Source organism: Electrona antarctica (genome assembly GCF_951216825.1).
Source record: "Electrona antarctica genome assembly, chromosome: 14".
Classification (NCBI taxonomy): domain Eukaryota; kingdom Metazoa; phylum Chordata; class Actinopteri; order Myctophiformes; family Myctophidae; genus Electrona; species Electrona antarctica.
The window spans coordinates 49,956,700-49,977,093 of NC_136795.1; the positions used below are offsets into that span (position 1 = coordinate 49,956,700).

At 42.4% G+C, this 20,394-nt stretch overlaps 1 protein-coding gene across 1 annotated transcript in view; it reads left to right on the top strand.

Annotated features, from left to right (window-relative positions):
- The window catches only part of LOC306937627 (myosin-10-like), a 198,123-nt gene extending 179,722 nt beyond the window's left edge, over positions 1 to 18,401 (top strand). The window contains exons 29-42 of the mRNA XM_079521502.1: positions 1,028 to 1,234; positions 2,606 to 2,710; positions 3,436 to 3,588; positions 5,125 to 5,373; positions 7,177 to 7,389; positions 9,788 to 10,000; positions 10,628 to 10,789; positions 11,833 to 11,961; positions 13,392 to 13,480; positions 14,170 to 14,293; positions 16,054 to 16,262; positions 16,962 to 17,070; positions 17,421 to 17,593; positions 18,138 to 18,401. Of these exons, the coding sequence (XP_079377628.1) occupies positions 1,028 to 1,234; positions 2,606 to 2,710; positions 3,436 to 3,588; positions 5,125 to 5,373; positions 7,177 to 7,389; positions 9,788 to 10,000; positions 10,628 to 10,789; positions 11,833 to 11,961; positions 13,392 to 13,480; positions 14,170 to 14,293; positions 16,054 to 16,262; positions 16,962 to 17,070; positions 17,421 to 17,593; positions 18,138 to 18,297 (2,295 nt within the window). The 3' untranslated portion in view covers positions 18,298 to 18,401. The remainder of the gene's footprint in view (positions 1 to 1,027; positions 1,235 to 2,605; positions 2,711 to 3,435; positions 3,589 to 5,124; positions 5,374 to 7,176; positions 7,390 to 9,787; positions 10,001 to 10,627; positions 10,790 to 11,832; positions 11,962 to 13,391; positions 13,481 to 14,169; positions 14,294 to 16,053; positions 16,263 to 16,961; positions 17,071 to 17,420; positions 17,594 to 18,137) is intronic.
- Positions 18,402 to 20,394: the final 1,993 nt, after the last annotated feature.

Below are 20,394 nucleotides of genomic sequence, written 5' to 3' on the forward strand. Positions count from 1 at the left end.
TTGATACTTTTCAGTGGTTCAATATTTTCTTAAACAACACACAACACAAAAGGTGTTTAATAGTGATTCTGTACAAATGTATTTATTTGATTATAAAAAGTCAATCCGATTTGTTTTATGAATCAATATTAAAAAAGCACTTCGATTAGGCTACTCAAATAAGAAATCGATAGAACAATCCCCAAGATTCCCCATGAGAATATTGGACAGTTGTGGCCGTTTTGAGCAGGAACCCCTTTTGGTGTTAGCATTATTTTATGCTTTAGCTATTGAAAAATAGCAGATCTACAAGCTCATAGTGCGCCACCGAGTGGCACGCTACGAGCTGGTAGGTCTGCTATTTTTGAAAAATCGAAGAACGACACAGAAACATAGCTTTTTCAGGAAACTGTCAGGATGTAGAAGACATTTTTAGAATCTGATCTCAGGTCAAAATGGGTTAAAATGATGTACTGCCATGTGTTGTGGTGTGTGTGTGTCAGTGTTGTTTTCGTCGACTAAAACTAAGACGAAAAATGTTCGTCGACTGCCTTTTTCCACTGACGAAAACTAAATGGAAACTAAATGAAAACTAAGCTATGATGACTAAAACTAAGACTAAATATACTGACAATTTCGTCAACAAATAAAAACTAGACTAAAATGTTAGGAAGGGACTAGTGGACAAGAGATCCAGTATAAGTCATTTTACAATTAGTTGCATGCTGAAAATAGCAGATCTACAAGCTCACAACGCGTCGCGCTGCGACGCGTTGTGGGCTTGTAGATCTGCTATTTTCAGCAAGAGTAAAAACAGTCATTATGACGGCATCAAGGCCCGCCAAAACACATTTTAGTCGACTAAATCTACAGTTGATTTAGTCGACTAAAATCTTATGATATTTAGTCGACTAAAACTAGACTAACACTAAAACATCCCGGGTGACTAAAATGTGACTAAAACTAAATGAAAACTATTCAAGAGACTACGACTAAAACTAAAATCAAAATCTGCTGCCAAAAACAACACTGGTGTGTGTCGATCCAGTTCAAGTCCAACCTGGAGAAGACCAAGCAGAGTCAGGACAGTGCCAACAAGGAGATGGCCGTGGAGGTGAAGGGCCTGCAGCAGGCCAAGACGGAGTCCGAGCACAAGAGGAAGAAGCTGGAGTCACAGCTGCAGGAGGTCATGGCCCGAGTCACAGAGGGAGAGAAATGCAAGGGAGAGATGGCTGACCGCTCACACAAACTACAGGTGGGTGAGCGGATGCTACGGGGGGGCCTGCATGCAGACTAGGGCTGTGAATCTTTGGGTGTCCCACCATGGCTGAGGGAAGTAGGGGTGCTGGGGGGGCTGGAGCAAAATAATAATAATTTTAATTAAAACAGATTTCTGTTACTAGGCTTAATAAATATGCTGTATCACAGTATCAGCACCTTATCCTGGTTAATTGCCTGTGTCAGTTTTCTCATGCGTGGAGAGGGAAAGTAAAAGTCACTTTTCTGCGTGAAATTGCGCGAAAATGACACACTGAACGTTCAGCACCTGCTACTGTAAACATCTTCCCGCGGCCCTGTGTCCCACGATTCGATTCGATTCCGATTCTTGGGGTCACGATTCGATTCAAAATCTTATTTTTTCGATTCAACTCGATTCTCAATTCAAAAGCATTTTATTTCCAGATTCAAAACAATTCTCTATTCAAAATGATTATCGATTCAATACATAGGATTTCATCACAATCTTGCAGCCAACTGAAGTCACTATACTACAGTAACTTGAAAATGACTGAAGACATGATGTTTACTGTGATTAGGGTAAGCTTACATTTCATATCACAAACACCATGTAGTGAAAACTCCTGTAAATGTAACCAGGAAAAAAAATCAAAAAAAAAAGAAAAGAAAATGGATTTTTGGAAATGATGAATCGATTTTGAATCGTTCATAACGAGAATCGCGATTCTAATTCAAATCGATTTTTTGACACCCCTAATGCAGACGCATTTGACCTCTTCAAGCCCTAAGCATCCCTCTACTGGGGTGGGTACGTTCAGGGAAAATACCCCATCTACACGTTTACATTGTGTTGCGCATTGTCAGCGTGTAGATCTGCTATTTTCGTCAAAGGTATTTAGTGCAATGACATTTATATTACTGCAGGTAGTTCTAGAAATAGGCTATCCAGCATGACAGCACACCTAGCCGTTAATAGAAGATTTGAGAACGGATGAATCACATTAGAAATATCATCAGTTGTGCCGATTAGTGATTAGACAGAGTTTAGTCAGAGCAGCAGCATTATTGGCTTAGGAATGGAACAAAAAAAGGGCAGGTATACGCTCCTGTATTTTTAAAGAAAGAAAGAAAGAAAGAAAGAAAGAAAGAAAGAAAGAAAGAAAGAAAGAAAGAAAGAAAGAAAGAAAGAAAGAAAGAAAGAAAGAATAAATGTTATTTATTATGGTGGTAAAATATTATATTTTACCACCATTATATAATATTTAGCTCGCCATTATATTATAATATTATAATATTATGGGTACTTCAGTGTACAAAAGGTTGGGTAACCAATGCTTCAGACAGAGGACATTCCTGGTGTTTAGTTGTTGTTTTAATGTCTCTGCAGACTGAGTTGGACAATGTGTCTGCCACGCTGGAGGACGCTGAGAGGAAGGGCGTCAAGATGGCCAAGGATGTCACCGGGCTGGAGAGTCAGCTTCAGGACACTCAGGTGAGATACACTGCGGCTCAGGGACGTGCACACACATAGACCTCAAAGGGGGGCCTCAACTGCCCTTTCCAGACCACGAATGCAGCATTTGCTACGGTGAAAGAAATGCAAAAGCCGCTCCTTTCCATGCCAGGAGAATTGCTTTTTTTCCGAAGTCTCCTGAACCTGAACACAGTATTTTGCGTTGGACAAATGTGTTTAGAAATCCATGTTCGTACACCGCATCTCCACTAGCTAAAGAGTGCTGGGTTGCGCCCCGAAAATTGCTGATCTACAAGCTCTCAACGCGTCGCAGCGTGACGCGTTGAGAGCTTGCAGATCTGCATTTGTTTTTCTAATTTTGTCCAAAAGTGCCGTCTTTATATGGGATTTCAGCCCTTGCCTCTCTAACACTCTCTGCACGTCCCTGCTGCAGCTGCATAGTATGACGTTAGAGAGACCTAAATGTCTTTTACATTAACGCTATAAGTTATACTTAGTAGTTGAAACACCACAAATAGATCTACAAGCAGAACGGCTACCAGATTTGCCGGTGCCCGACATGGCACACAATGCGAGTATGAATCAGGCATTAGGCTAACAGAGCTGTTATTGTTAGTTAGTTATGTTGTTTGAGCACGATGCCTTACTCTACTGTGTTGTGTTGTGTTGTGTTGTGTTGTGTTGTGTGCGTGCGTGTGTGTGTGCGTGCGTGCCTGCGTGACTGCGTGACTGCCTGCGTATAGGAGCTGCTCCAGGAGGAGACTCGTCAGAAGCTGAACCTGAGCAGCCGCGCGCGGCAGCTGGAAGAGGAGAAGAGCGCTCTGCAGGAGCAGCAGGAGGAAGACGAGGAGGCGCGCAAGAACCTGGAGAAACAGCTGCTGACGCTCCAGACACAGGTAGGGAGAACCTGGAGAAACAGCTGCTGACGCTCCAGACACAGGTAGGGAGAACCTGGAGAAACAGCTGCTGACGCTCCAGACACAGGTAGGGAGAACCTGGAGAAACAGCTGCTGACACTCCAGACACAGGTAGGAAAATAACCTGGAGAAACAGCTGCTGACGCTCCAGACATAGGTAGGAAAAGAACCTGGAGAAACAGCTGCTGACGCTCCAGACACAGGTAGGAAAAGAACCTGGAGAAACAGCTGCTGACGCTCCAGACACAGGTAGGAAAAGAACCTGGAGAAACAGCTGCTGACACTCCAGACACAGGTAGGAAGAACCTGGAGAAACAGGTAGGAGGACTGAAGGCCTATTCATAGTCTGGATTTTCGGTGGTGAGGTGACCAGTCACCACCGCTCTGGTGGTGAGCTGACCACCGGAGTTGAAATAACGTTGAGCGGTGGTGAGTAAAAACAGAGAGAAGGGCTGGAGCGGTGGCGGTGGTTTGCTCTTCACCGCGGCTTGTGACGTCATGTTGTAGTTCGGTGGTCACCTCACCACCGAAAATCCAGACTATGTATGAGCCTTTACTCCTCTCTCCAACACACACAGGGACGTGTTCACATGAGCAAATATGGCGCTTTGCTTAGCTTAGAAGGAATTCACATCGGGCATGGCACACACATATATGGCAGGCTGCAATATGTGCTACCTGTATATATTTACTTGCTATTTACACTAACTGATTTCTGTTCCATATTATAAAATGAAAATAGTTTGGACCACTGGGTGAATGCATGAGGCCATTTAAAGAGCGCACTGTTTGGGGTCAGATTACGGGTGGTGATGATCTTTTTTTGTTGTTTTTTTTGTACTTCAGCACCTTAATCTTGCTGGACTAATTGAAAAAAAAAAGTTAATCAATCAGAATTTGCGGCAAACAATGTATCCTTATGCATCTAGATCACCATGTGCATAATATCTTATTTAAAAATGAATGAATGCATGCATTTTAGTGTCTGGCAGCCTCAACACAGCCCCTTACGGGGATGATTCAGACACATTTTAAAGAACACCTTTTCCACCGGTTGGTTCCCAATGGGAACCGGTTCAGTTCTTTGTGGTTCTTAGTCCATGAGCCAGAGCTCCAAAATTGGAACGTTAATTATGAACTGAGTGGGCAAAACCATACCTATATTCAATTGTTATCACCATGAAACTTCCCCAATTGAAAAGACAATGATTTATTCTATTACAAATTTTATATGCAAAATAATCGAAAATATGAAAAAGCTACTACTGATACTACTAATGTATTTATTTACTTGTATTGATCATATAAACATTTTAACATATATACGTCTAGTTTTTCCCACCAATTTTGGAGCTCTGGCTCATGGACTAAAAACCAAAAAGAACTGAACCGGTTCCCATTGGGAACCAACCGGTTGAAAGGGGGTCAATGTGTCACAGTGTCAACATGCTAATACTCTCTATATACCAGTGCATACCTTATTGATCTCCACGCTCACGTCCCACTCGTCTTTAGCTGTGCGAGACCAAGAAGAAGCTGGACGATGACGTGGGCTGCATGGAGGGCCTGGAGGAGCTGAAGAGAAAGCTGCAGAAGGACATGGAGGCGACGGGCCAGCGGCTGGAGGAGAAGACCATGGCCTTGGAGAAGATGGAGAAGACCAAGACCCGCCTGCAGCAGGAGCTGGACGACCTGACCGTGGACCTGGACCACCAGAGACAGATTGTCTCCAACCTGGAGAAGAAGCAGAAGAAGTTTGACCAGGTTTGGACCACCACTTATGTATAACCTCGACCTCACCAGGTGTTCCACCTCGGAGGAAAGCCTGGTGTCTCTGTTCCAAAAGTGACATGTGAACCGGTCTGGAACGGATGATATCGCTATACGTCATGTTGTAGTCGTTGATTTGTAGTCATCAGGGAGGAACAATCAAATGGAACTTCCTTTTTCCTTCAAACCGGAAGAATAACAATAAAAGCTCTCGTAGCCTGTAGCTTTTATTTAGAAGGGAGTTCCAGAAGATTGATGACTACAAAACAACACTACAACATGACGTAGCGATATCATCCGCTCCCGACCGGTTCATGAACCCGAAATGGAATGGTGCCCAGGCTACCATTTGTATAGCAGACAAATTGAACTAGATCAGGCAACTTTGATGATGGAGAGAGCCACTATATTTCCACACTCACTCCAGAAGGCCACATTGCAATGGCCGATCTACGAGCTCAAAACGCGTCGCATTGCGACGCGTCTTGAGCTTGTAGATCAGCTATTTTTGCTATATTTGATTTTAAATACTGAATAATTGTTTTGCCATTTTTTATTGGAATCCCGAAAAGTAACATTTTTTTATTTAAATTCAAATGCTTTTCCAATGCCTTTTAATTATAGTTATGTTAACCTTTTTGTTTCATGAACTAAATACAAATTATACATTGGACATAAAAAAAGACAATAACATTATTTTTAATACTACTCATTAAGGTACACATTTAGACTGAAGTAATTACAACGGGTCATGTTTGCACCGAATTGTAACAGCTGAAATCAATAATATATCAGTATTCCAAAATTTAACCTGCGGGCCGCATTAAATGAAGGTGGGGGCCGCATGTGGCCCCCGGGCCGCCAGTTGCCGTGTGAATTGGATAGCCAGGTAGGAGTGGTCCCAGCTTAGAGAAGATGGATTATTTGCCAGTGTGGGCCTTCATATGTTTAAAAATGTGTAACAAACCTGTGTTATCTACATTGCGAAATGATTGTGAGACTTCATGCCCATGCAGGTTTTTATTTAAGATTTATATAAATATGAAAACATATTTATTAAGGATTATGTTATACTTTAGCTATTGAACAATAGCAGATCTACAAGTTCCTAGCGCTACGAGCTTGTAGATTTGCTATTTTTTGAAAAATCGTGAACATGTTTGAATATACAGTATATTATTTCAGAGCGGACGTTTTTAACTCATATCTTTGCTTCTGGGGGGGTCCCTGGAACAACATATTTTCAGATGGGGGTCCGTGGCCAAATACCGATAATTCTGGGGGTCCTTGACATGAAAAAGATTGAGCACCACTGACATAGAAACATAGGTTTTTCAGAAAACCTTTAGGATTTAGAAGACTTTTTAAAAAAAAGTCTGCCTCAGTCCTAAATGTGTTAAATCATTTAGATCCATAGCCATACCATGCATTGGAATCATAGTTTAGTTGACTACCTATTTCTTTAGTTCCCTGTCCTCTATTCAGTCCCCTGAAGCTGCGAGCCTCATCACATCCTCACCAAATCACCACTATGGTGTTTTTTGTTTTGTTTTAACCCATACTGGGCGGGAACCCCTTTTGGTGTTTTAAGCATTATGTTACACTTTAGCTATTGAAAAATATCAGATCTACAAGCTTTTTCAAAAATCGTGAAAATGCGGCACAAATCTTTGAATATATATTCTTTCAGAGCGGAGAGGTTCCTGGTACAACATATTTTCAGATGGGGGGCCAATTCCATTTTTTTTTATTTCGACGTCAGGCCTAAATTGGTTTTAATCCCTTCCCTGTCTATAGATGCTGGCCGAGGAGAAGAGCATCTCGGCCCGCTATGCCGAGGAGCGTGACCGTGCCGAGGCCGAGGCCAGGGAGAAGGAGACCAAGGCTCTGTCTATGACCAGAGCCCTGGACGAGGCCCTGGAGGCCAAGGACGAGCTGGAGAGAGTCAACAAGCAGCTCCGCGCCGAGATGGAGGACCTGATGAGCTCCAAGGACGACGTGGGCAAGAACGTGAGTGACCCTGACGCATGCAGTGTTGTTTTTGGCAGCACTTTATTATTTTAGTTTTAGTCTCTTGAATAGTTTTCATTTAGTTTCAGCCACATTTTAGTCACCTGGAATATCTTAGTGTTTAGTCTAGTTTTAGTTGACTAAATGTCATAAGGTTTTAGTCGACTAAATCTACAGTTGATTTAGTCGACTAAAATGTATTTTGGTGGGCCTTGACGCCGTCGTAATGACTGTTTTTATACTTGCTGAAAATAGCAGATCTACACGCTCACAACGCGTCGCAGTGTGACACGTTGTGAGCTTGTAGATCTGTTATTTTCAGCATGCAACTAAGTGTAAAATGACTTATACGGAATCTCTTGTCCACTAGTCCCTTCCTAACATTTTAGTCTAGTTTTTATTTGTTGACCAAATCAACAGTATATTTAGTTTAGTCATCATGGCTTAGTTCATTTAGTTTTTATGTCGTTTTTGTGAAAAAAGGTAGTCGACGAACATTTTTCGTCATAGTATTAGTCGACAAAAACAACACTGGACCGATGCCGAACCCATTTAGCATGAGAGTACTGCACACACACACACACACACACACACACACACACATGCAAAACAGTGTATCTGTAGTGTCAATGTATCTGTCAATGTAACAATGTATCTGTAGTAAACCATAGCCAGTGAGGTAAATAGGTTTTCAATGTAATGAGTCCCGGGATGCAGGGATGGTCTTTTAGATGAGTCCCAGTGACATTTTCAGTGAGTCGACCCACTTCAACAACGTTAGGAGTCATATTTTGCCATTTTTACAAATTGCAGCATTTAACTCATATTTCATTTTATATGGTTATAGTGTGGTTATATTCATGTAGAACACAGAAGAAGAAATGATTATTATAACTAAAGCTAACAAAATAAACTAGAATAAAAACAGTACAGTAGTAATGCATCCCGTGGATGCAGAAGTCATTGTTTTATTGCGTCCCTTAACTATTTTTGGGAGGCAAAATTCACCCTATTTTAATCTCTGCCTCATTCGCCTCATTCGCCGCTGCAGTTCATTGTGTCTCGCCGCACTGCGGGCAGAAGTGCGCAGGGCTTACAGTTCTCCGTCCTGGGGACGGGTTTCCGTCTTGAGGACTTCACATGGGCCATTTATGAGATCACAGATCAGTGCGGATCGGCAAAAATAACTAAATAAGGGGGGTGGCGGGTGGAGCGTGTATGTAGCCATGGCCTCGGTGTGAATGACATGAAGTCATCAAAATGCAGCATATACTTGCTACTAGTCAAGTGATCTCTCCAAAGTCCAAACTACCAAGCACGCATCCATTCCCACTTATCAGATAATGTTTACATCGAACAGCTGCTCAGAATGCATGACCACGCGCTGCTGAATGTAAGTATGTAACCCGACACGGCGACACCAAAGTGTTGGCGTGCCGGTGTCGTGCGCACTGCTGCGCAGACAGTAAATAGCAGATCTGCAGGCTCACAGTGTGTCATGAATGCTACGAGCTGTGAGCTTGTATATCTGCTATTCACTGCACGCAACACCAGTGCGCAACTCTCTGACAATCTGCACCACTCAGTTCACACGGGTGTGATTTCTTTTAATGTTTTGCTTTAAGCCCTGAGTGCGCCCATAGAGTTAAATGGACATGAGCGTCATGGCGGCCTCCAGTCACGTGACTCACGTCCCTTCCTTTCATTACGCTCCTTGGCACCAACGTGGAAGCTTGCCCTCTCTTGAGAGCATTCCCCCGGAACAGGCGTCTACCTTTCTATGTCTGTCTATATGGTCAAAACACCATAGATAGCAGAGCATTACTGAACATTGAACACCAACAGGGGGTAATCATATTTCATAAAACTCTATCAATCTTTTTATTCCTCTATCATGCTTTATATCAGGGGTTCTCAACCCATGGGGGGGGGGGTCGCCAAATTATTAACCCCCCCCCCCCCCCCCCCTTTTTTTTGTTTTTGCAACTGAATGGCTGGAAAGTGGAAATGACGAGTTTACATAGTACATGCATAAACTTTCCTTAATGATCTGGTTTCAGTATTGATTCATGATATATTTTCTCTAATATTAAGGGTATTTTTGCAGTCAGTTTGTATTGGGGGTGGGGAGGGTGGGGCGGAGCAAGGGTCGCGAGACATGGCAAAAGCATTTCCGCCGGGGTCCCCAGCCAAAAACGTTGAGAACCCCTGATCTATATATCCATTCTCTTTTTTTTCTCCCCATCACTGCATCCTTTTCTCTCTATGTAATCCTCCTCGCCCTGTTTGGTCTTTCTCTCTCTCTCTCTCTCTCTCTCTCTCTCTCTCTCTCTCTCTCTCTCTCTCTCTCTCTCCCTCTCTGTCTCTGTCTCTCTCTCCATTGGTGTTCTGCATGCAGGTCCATGAGCTGGAGAAGTCCAAGCGCACGCTGGATCAGCAGCTGGAGGAGATGCGCACGCAGCTGGAGGAGCTGGAGGACGAGCTGCAGGCCACGGAGGACGCCAAGCTGCGTCTGGAGGTCAACATGCAGGCCATGAAGGCCCAGTACGAGAGAGACCTGCAGGGGCGAGACGACAGCAACGATGACAAGAAGAGAGCGCTGGTCAAACAGGTGAGGAAGCCATGGCCACGCCACCGAAGGTGCTTACCATCAATCAGCAATCAATCTCACTCTCAGTCAGTCAGTCAAGGCTAATTCATACAGTTCATTGTCTCCACCAGGCCAAAGGCATGGGGAGAGAGTATGTTTTGCACTCCGTCCGCCTGTCGGTCCGTCCGTCCGTCCGTCCGTGTGTGCGTGCGTGCGTGCGTGCGTGCGTGCGTGCGTGCGTGCGTGCGTGCGTGCGTGCGTGCCTCAAATCATCCAATTGCCATCAAAGGCGTAAGAAGAACACAAACACAAACATTGTGTAAACACAAACATTGAAGACGAAGGTGAGGGCGCAAATTGTGATTGGCCGGAATGAGATGATGTATGATTATAAGAGCGCCCCTCACTTGACACAGCTGTGATTTTTCAATCACACCTGTGTCACCAAACTGCTCATCATGTACGGTATAATGTCTAAACATGCATAAGTAATGTATTGACTCAACGATGGGATTTAAAGCCGTTTTCTGTTATTCTGAAAGTTATTCCAGCTACCGTATGCTTTTTTAAATGTAAAACATACACATACAATACGATATCCCAATGCTTTTAAGCTTTTTTTAATTAGCACCTTGTTCCTTCCACAAGGTGCGAGAGATGGAGGCCGAGTTGGAGGACGAGAGGAAGCAGAGAGCTCTGGCTGTAGCTGCTAAGAAGAAGCTAGAGTTGGACTTGAAGGACATCGAGGGACACATAGAAGGAGCTAACAAGGCCAGAGATGAAGCTATCAAACAGCTGCGCAAGCTGCAGGTACAGTCACTCACCGATAGAAACACGTGTATATGCAACGTGTGTACAGTGTAAATGAATACATGTGGACATATAGAGGCAACCAACTAGCTCACAATTCTCAAATAAGTAGTAGGCTATAAAGCACTGTTTCACAAAGAGTGGCTTCACGACTCTTTTCCTACAACGAAAAAAAAAAGTATTTCAAAAGATTTCATTAAATTTTTTTAATATATTTCATACATAAAACAAACACATGAATGAATGAATGAATGGTTTATTTCGATCTATTCAGTTTAGACAATTACAAAACATTTTGTTTTCATTTTTTTAAACACGATCGAAAAGGAATAGGCAGAAGCTTAAAGCTTATATATGCATATCCTCCTTACATAAGAACGTAGTTCAGAAACAATATTAGAACGTAGAACATGTACTGGGTCTACAAAACAATCAACATTTGGACAAAACCTAACAACCACAGGAAAAAACTAAAAACAAAACAACAAATCCATTAAAAAAATATTATGAGTAAGATGTTGTGAAAATAGCAGATCTGCTATTTTTCACTAGATTGGGTCCCCGGGGCAAAGCACTGGCTATAGACAGAGCAATAGCAGACAATCTCAGCAGAATGATCTTCTCCCTCCCAGTGTTGTTTTTGACAGCAAATTTAGATTTTAGTTTTCATTTAGTTTTAGTCACATTTTAGTCACCTGGTGGAATGTTTTAGTGTTAGTCGACTAAATAACATAAGATTTTAGTCGACTAAATCTACAGTTGATTTAGTTGAACAAAATGTATTCTGGCGGGCCTCGATGCCGTCATAATGACTCACTTGCTGAAAAAAGCTGATCTACAAGCTTGTGAGCTTGTAGATCGGCTATTGTCAGCATGCAACTAATTGTAAAATGACTTAAACTGGATCTCTTGTCCACAAAATTGTCAATATATTTAGTCTTAGTTTTAGTCATCATATCCATTTAGTTTTCCTCTGTGAAAAAAAGGTTAGTCGACGAACATTTTTAGTCGACGCAATCAACACTGATCTTCTCCCTCCTCAGGCCCAGATGAAGGACTACCAGAGGGAGTTGGAGGATGCGCGGTCCTCCAGGGATGAGATCTTCTCCCAGTCCAAGGAGAACGAGAAGAAACTAAAGAGCTTGGAGGCTGAGATCCTACAGCTGCACGAGGTAGGATTATCCATTTTGTATTGTCATGTTGTATGCAAGTACGATATTCCTATACTTGAAATAATGGGTTATTACCAGTAAGACGCCTTAACCCATTTAGACCTGGGGACGATTCTACAAATATCTTCTAAATCCCTGACAGTTTTATGAAAAACCCATGTCAGTTGTTCTCAAACATTTTCATGTCAATGTCCAGGACCCCCAAAAATATATGTAATTGCCCCCCCCCCCAGAAGCAAGGATTTGAGTTAAAATGTTCACTCTGTAATAATATATATATTCAAAGATTTGACTATTTGAGGCACATTTGCACGATTTGTCAAAAATAGGAGACCTACAAGTTCATAGCGCGGCCGCGCTATGAGCCCTGTAGATCTGCTATTTTTCAATAGCTAAAGTATAACATAATGCTTTAAAACACCAAAAGGGGTTCCCGCCCAAAATGGGTTAATATAGGCGACGGGCGACCGAAGGGCTGAGACACTCTACCGGAATAATGTCACTTCATTATGTCAGCACTGTCATAGAAGTTTCAGCCATAACTTATAAGTCCACGATCACAACACCAGAGGGAGTTCTATACAAACCACATTCAACCCAGAGTCGGCTATCTGGGTTCAATTCATTTCGCTCCTATGCCACTAAAACGTGGAACGCCCTACCCCCCCCCCCCCCCCCCCCCCCCCCCTACTTTCTATACTGTTCCCTTTTTTTAACCCTACATATATATGATGTTTTTGCACAGCAGTGTATATTTGTACTGTATGTCTTTAAATGTTCCGATGAATTGAAAACGGAGGACCCTGATGTAAACAAGTCTTTAGTACTTTTTCTGGTTTCATCCTCTCAGCAGGTTTTGTGTCGACCATACTTTCAAACTGTTCTTCAATTTACAATTTAGGCATTTAGCAGACGCTCTTAATCCAGAGCAATTTACATTAAGCAAGAACAAAAAGCATGGCAATACATCACATGCATAAAAAGTAGTTATCATGAAACATGCGTAACGTAACAGTGGAATATCTATATAATGAAACTAAACATGTATACTATAAAGTGCTATGTCTACATAAAATGCTATTCTAGTGCTGCTATGCTAGTGCTGTCTACCTGCCCTAGCCCTACGGCTAGGGCAACAGTCACTCCAACAGTCACTCAAACAGTCACTCAAACAGTCTCTCCATCATGGCCCGTAGCACCTGCCCTAGCCGTAGGGCTAGGGCAGGTGCTACGGGCCATGATGGAGTCTGAAGAGGAGGGTTTACAGACTACAGCGGAAGATTGGGAGTGAGGCTGCGGTTCTGATTGTGATGGGAAGTGCATTCCATAGTTTTGGAGCCAGAAGGGAGAAGAGTCAATCAATCAATCAATCAATCAATCAATCAATCAATCAATCAATCAATCAAAGTCTTGTTGTAACCTGTGTGCAGGATCTGGCAGCATCTGAGAGGGGCAGGCGCCATGCAGAGCAGGAACGAGATGAACTGCAGGATGAGATCTCCAACAGTACCTCTGGAAAGTGAGATGAACAGTACATGGTTTTCAACCGTTTTCATATCAAGGCCCATTATTTATTCGCCATTTTGTGCCACGGATCACCATTTGATGAGATTTAGCCTCTCAGACCCCAAAACTAAAAAATATTTTGTTGTCGTTGGATACGATTTTGTCCACAATTTTCCATCCTGTATTGATATTGGTACCATTAGGAGAGACAACAGGCAAACGTTGATCAACATAACAATTATTGTACGTTCTCTAATGTAGAGTGTAGACTTCTTGTAAATGAAGTAATGCAGATGTTTAACAATAATTTAACTCTTGAGAGAGTTAAATTATTGCACAACATAACGGAATGGAAATAAGGTTTTAGCCATAGTGCAATCTGGTAAAAAGGGAAACAAAATATATATAATTTATTTTGTCTATTTTGTCTCAATGCGCCGCAACGTGACAGGTTGTGAGCTTGTAGATTGTGCAATGAATACATTGGGTTGGAGAATGGAACACTTTCCTGAATGTTTTATTGTGATGTTTACCCTGTATTATATGGTATTATATGCTATTTCAGCTAACACATGTTTAGTACAATAGTACTTCTTGGACTGTAATAACATAGAGTTACATTAGTTACGGTAGATATAGATTATAGATACAATTTATCGGATATCGTTTTCAAAACTGTGTGTGTGTGTGTGTGTGCGTCAGGTCTGCCCTGATGGACGAGAAGAGGAGGTTGGAGGCTCGTATTGCTCAGCTGGAGGAGGAGTTGGAAGAGGAGCAGAGCAACATGGAGCTGCTGAACGACCGCTTCAGAAAGACCACCATGCAGGTGTGCAGCGTTTACTGCAAACCTTAAGCTCCACACCCAAAATACATTGTTAGCATGTAGCTCAGGGGTGCCCACACCTTTTTGACTCGAGAACTACTTTTAAACTGACCAGCTCAACAAGATCTATCCACCCCTATAAGACAAACACACTTAGAATGGGAAATAGAAGGGCAAAATGGAATTGGTAGGTTTTTTATATACATATTATAACTTTGTTTGTCTGCAACGCTCTTGAAAACAATGTATTGCTTTGTGGGTTTGAGCTGACAGGCCTTTTTATGTTAATCAATGAAGTCACCTTCAAGTGGCAGATGCAGATGTTTTTTATTATATATTTTAGGAGCATGTCATGTGGTCTACTTGCACAGCCTATGTGATCTACTGGTAGATTGCAATCTTACCTTTTGGGCACCCCTAATGTAGATTGACTATTTTCACTAATTCTTAAAAGATATTTTTTTTCATTATTATTGTATGTATGAAATTCATACAATTAAAAAATTTGAAATTCTTTTTTTTTTTTTTATATCTTTTGATATATCAATTTAAAGGTAGAGTAAGTGATATTATTTGGCACGATATTTGCTCCGATTATGCTGTCGGGGACCATTTTTGGCGCTCGCCGACAAAACTCCCGATCTGACGCAAGATCGGTCTTTGATCGCCGAGGTTTTGCTCGCTGTGTGTGAAAGGAGAAGATCCAGCGCCGATAAAAGCGCTCGCCGACGCCTTCCCGAGAGAGAGAGAGAGAGAGAGAGAGAGAGAGAGAGAGAGAGAGAGAGAGAGAGAGAGAGAGAGAGAGAGAGAGAGAGAGAGAGAGAGAGAGAGGCGTCCTGTGTCGTTCTCGCGGATGTATCACGGCATCCTGCACATGCATCACGTGCGTGAGATGTCAAAACGAATTGGAATAAAAAACAAATGATGTAGCCTATATGTATCGGGCCTGGATCACATCTTGGTGAACTCTTGCAGTGTCTGATGCCTAGTCGGCTATCAATCGTTTAGTGTGAATGCCACAACGATATAATGACAGTCGATTTAAAAAAAAAAAGACTCCTGTAGTGTGAAATACATAACGATCTGATGACTCGCCGACAACTTTAAAACTCCTACAGTCTGATTAATAACAGGGGTATCCCTGTCTCTCCAGCTCTTTAATAAACTGTTTCAGGTAGATGACAACATTTCAGCCAATCAGGAGAGAATAGCCATTTTGTCAGCATGTGTTCCATTTACAATTCTTTGACATGAGCAGCATGTATTTGTGTCATCGCTTACAATTCCACTTGTTCTCTATCCTGATTGGATAAAATTGGTATCCCAACCTTAAAATGCATTTTCTGTTTAATAAAAAGCTGGAGAGACATGGAGACTCCTTTTACTGAACAAACACTCTATAGCAATGAGCACTATCACAATATAGAGCTTTTTTAACACTTATTTTAACCAAAGAATATGGCCTACCTTTCCAAAAAATTGGAAATGGAAAACTAACACTGAGACGCATGCAAGGATCCGGCCTTAAAATCAGGGGCAGCAGCTTGTAATACTCACAAAGAGACAATACTGTAACAATGCTTTTCCTCTTTAGGATGTTCTGGAATAAAGTTGAGGCATAATAGATAATGACATGCTCCAAGACAAGTCAAGACAAATTAATTGGCTGTTGAATTTTGTCTCAGATTGAAGGAAATCATATTGTTAACAAATCAATACCCCTGCATCTCTCTCTCTCTCTCTGTCTCTCTCACTTTGTCTAGGTGGACACCCTGAGCACAGAGCTGAGCGGGGAGCGCAGTGCGGCCCAGAAGAGTGAGAACGCTCGGCAGCAGATGGAGCGGCAGAACAAGGAGCTGCGGGCCAAGCTGGGCGAGCTGGAGGGCACGGTGAAGAGCAGGTTCAAGGCCTCCATCACGGCCCTCGAGGCCAAGATCATACAACTGGAGGAGCAACTGGAGCAGGAGGCCAAGTGAGAATGAATGTTTTCTCCCCCTTTTTAACCCATTTTGGACTGAGGTCGATTAAAAAAAAAGGCTTCTAGATCCTAAAATGTTTCTGAAAAACCCATGTTTCTATGTCAGTTTCTATGTCAAGGACCCCCAGAATTATCTTGATTGGGCCACGGACCCCCATCTCAAAATATGTAGTTCCAGGGACCCCCCCAGAAGCCAATATTTTAGTTCAAAATGTAAGCTCTGAAATATATATTCAAAGATGTGCGCCACATTTTCACAACTTTTCAAAAATAGCAGACCTACAAGCTCGCTACGAGTTTGTATATCTGCTATTTTTCAATAGCTAAAGTAGAACAGAATGCTTAAAACACCAAAAGGGGTTCCCGCCCAAAATGTTGTTTTCTCTCCATTCCCGGTCCTGTTGCTTTATAGCGAGGTCCTTGTCTAAATGGAGCTGCAACTTGATTATCCAATACTGAAACATGATGCATGTATACAAAAAAACCAAAAAAAACAATAACATGAAGAAGAATAAAATGCAAATTGCTTTCACCACTTTCTCCTCGCCCCACACATGCACATTCCAACTTCCCACTGACGTTCCCTTTTGTAATTCTATTGCTTCTCTTTCGTTCATCAACTTGCTCTAAGCTGTCGCTCCATTGCACGAGGGAGCGAGCTGCAGCCAATAACCCGTCTTTCCATTGTACAAGGGAGCGAGCTGCAGCCAATAAGATTGTGCGGAGGACAGAGAAGAAGCTGAAGGAGGTCTGCATGCAGGTGGAGGACGAGCGTCGCCATGCCGACCAGTTCAAGGAACAAGTAAGGAGTTTTATTGATTTATGGTACATTTTACATTTTCAACCATTAAGACCTGAGACCAGATCAATTTGGCTGCGGACCCCCATCTGAGAGAAGCAAATCTGCGATTTTTCAACAGCTAAAGGTTAAAATAATGGTTCAAGTGGTTAAGAGCTATAAGGTATCACAGATGCGCACTCAGGTCTAAATGGGGTTATATACGTTGACTAGAATTATTCTATTGAGTGAAATCTTTCTTTATATCTTTATTTTGTGCATATTGCCTACAGGTATGCATTACCTCACATGTATTTGCTGTTCATTCAATGTACTATCATTAAAACATATATATATATACACGTGTGTGTAAGATGGAGAAGGCCAACTCTCGTATGAAGCAACTGAAGCGTCAACTGGAGGAGGCTGAAGAGGAGGCCACCAGGGCCAACGCCTCGCGCAGGAAGCTTCAGAGAGAGCTGGATGACGCCACAGAGGCCAGCGAGGGCCTCAGCCGTGAGGTCAACACACTCAAGAGCCGCCTAAGGTACTACTGGCTTACCTCCTAAAAGTACTGGTCTCCAAACTATGGTACTGGCCCTTAGCTCCTAAAAGTACTGGTCTCCAAACTATGGTACTGGCCCTTAGCTCCTAAAAGTACTGGTCTCCAAACTATGGTACTGGCCCTTAGCTCCTAAAAGTACTGGTCCCCAAACTATGGTACTGGCCCTTAGCTCTTAAAAGTACTGGTTCTAACCCTAACCCTGGACCTTAGCTCCTAAATCACGTATTCCCAAACTAAGGTACTGGCCCTTAGCTCCCAAAAGTACTGGTTCCCCAAACTCTGGGTCGCGGGCCACTTTGTATGGGTCCCTTTATTTTTTGTTTCCAACATTTTACTAGAAATACTAGAAATGTTTGGGAACCACTGAGCTAAAGTCTATACAGTGCTGTATAGAATGCTATACTACAGAAGAGCCACAGCACATTGGGCTCTTTTTTTTGTTGTTGTTTGCGGTTATCTGCCTCTCCGAGAAGAGATATTGGATGTTTCTAAAAAATGAAACACTCTGCCTTTGTAACGGTTGCAGGCGTGGCGGCCCCATCAGCTTCTCTTCAAGCCGTTCTGGAAGGCGGCAGCTCCAGGTGGAGGGAGCCTCCCTAGATCTGATATCTGACGACGAGCTGGAGAACAACAGGATCACCACTGACAACAATGCCAACGAGACGCCGGCACCGACCAGCGAGTAGAGGACCCTCCCCATATGCACCGCCCTGAAAACACCAGTGGGGGTCACTGGGGTCTCCTATCCCCCTCCCCTCTGCCCCCATTTTCAACAACCCATGCATAGAGAGACCCCACCCTGTATGGATACTCCCTTACCCTGCCCTTCCATCCCCTCATGCACCTCCCGTATGAAGCATGGCCCTGAATCGGATCCAAATATTTCCTCTGGACCGGCCTTTCTTACCTCGTGACCCCCCCCCCAACTTAAAGCAGACACCAGCTCCCCCCCCCCCCCCCCCCCCACCTCTCTCTATCTCTCTCTCTCTCCGCTGCTCCAGTTAAGGTTGTGGAGAAGAACCACTACTCTGCCTTACACCGTTCAAGTCAAGCTGCAGGGCTGTATAATAGCATCTCCCACCTTCGACTCCAAATGAATATAGGCTGTACTGCAATATCCAGTCTGAGATTAGTTTTTTAAAGCTCATATTAAGCACGTTTCTTTTTTTTCCCTCGTCTTGATTATTTTTGGCATACCTTGTCACAGGCCGGCAACAGCACAAGTCATATTTGAAAAATGATGATCGCACAAAATTGAGCCAGAATTCAGGTGGTTATTGGGATAATAAAATAAATGCTGAAACAATACCACAGCAATATTTCATAGAAACACATTTGATTGGCAGCAGCAGCAGCCTCCCAATTTATTTTCTTACCATCATAGCATACAGTATGGCTATCATAGCTTATGTTAGTTAATCTGTAAGTGACTACAGTTCAATGTTGATCAGCTGGTTGCTAGGATTGTTTGCTTGCAGATGTAGAAGTGAATGAGACTGTAAATTTGCCTTGTTGCCTCAGTGCTTCAGATGTTCCTCTTTTGACCAGTATTGTGAAACTATTAGCGTGCACTTAATCTTACAGCAGACTTCATTACTGTACCATAATGGCTTCCATTGGACCCCAGTTTCTTTCCATTAGGGGTGGTTTTAGTTAGAAACTGAATTGTTTGGCTGTAAGTATTCAGCCAGTGTCGAGTATTTGATGTCCACATATCAAATTCTCAAACTTTGCAAAGGGTGAACTGAAAATAGATGACGGAGTGTGAATTCAAATTATTCATACTTGTTTGAAGCAATGGCCTTTTTTATGTGGAAAGTCCAATGGTCATGGTTATAATCTGAATATATTTCTGTGTAATGTCCTTACTATCAAGTATGTTTTCTGTACCATGTACAAAATACTTCTTTTTGACCATTTATGTCCTTTTTGCAGTATTCGTGTTTATAAAATGCCTGAAATATTATGAGCAAACATGATTTACAGACGAGTAATGAATGTTTTATTCAGGTTTTAATTAGGGAAACAAGATTGGTTTTTAATGCTGTAGATCAGGTGACCCACTTGGGTCCATTGAAGTGAATGTGTTATGCTGTACATGTCGGTTACAAAACATGACGTTACTGTTTTGTAGATTGTGTGCCACATATTTGAGGCCTTTTTTTTCATTTCTAAGCAATCGTGCGTCATTCAAAAAGGAAGTCAAAACAGGTTTCTCAAACATCTCTAGAAAGTGCCTTAGCCATTCCTTAAGTTAGCAGACAGTAAGATGCAAACGGAAATAATACACTAAACTATCAAATCCGGCGTGAACCGAATTTTACCGTGTATAACACATGTGTTGCGTGAAAACCGTATATGAGATGTTGAAAAACATTTGTTTTAGCTTGCTTTGTCATGATATCAAACCACACGCACAACAGTTGTTTCAACTAGCTTTGTCATGAGTTTTCACCACACGCCATGACACATTTGTCATGTTTTGATGGACAGCTTGGTATGAGTGTTATTAAGGTGATATTTGCCCCAAACTTTTTAGCTTCTAACAGCAGGGGGATGTTTTGAGGATAAGCTGATTCTATAGGCCTATACCTTAACATAAATTCAGTATCATGTTTCCCAAAAAAATTTGGTCAAGACCCCTAAAAGAAATGTTGTTGTCTCCCAGAGACCCGAACTAACAAAATCCATTATAAATGAACCACTTAAACCCCATTTAATAGTGAAACAGATCTACAAGCTCACAGTGTGTTCACTTTTCTCTTCTTTTATTTATGGAACTC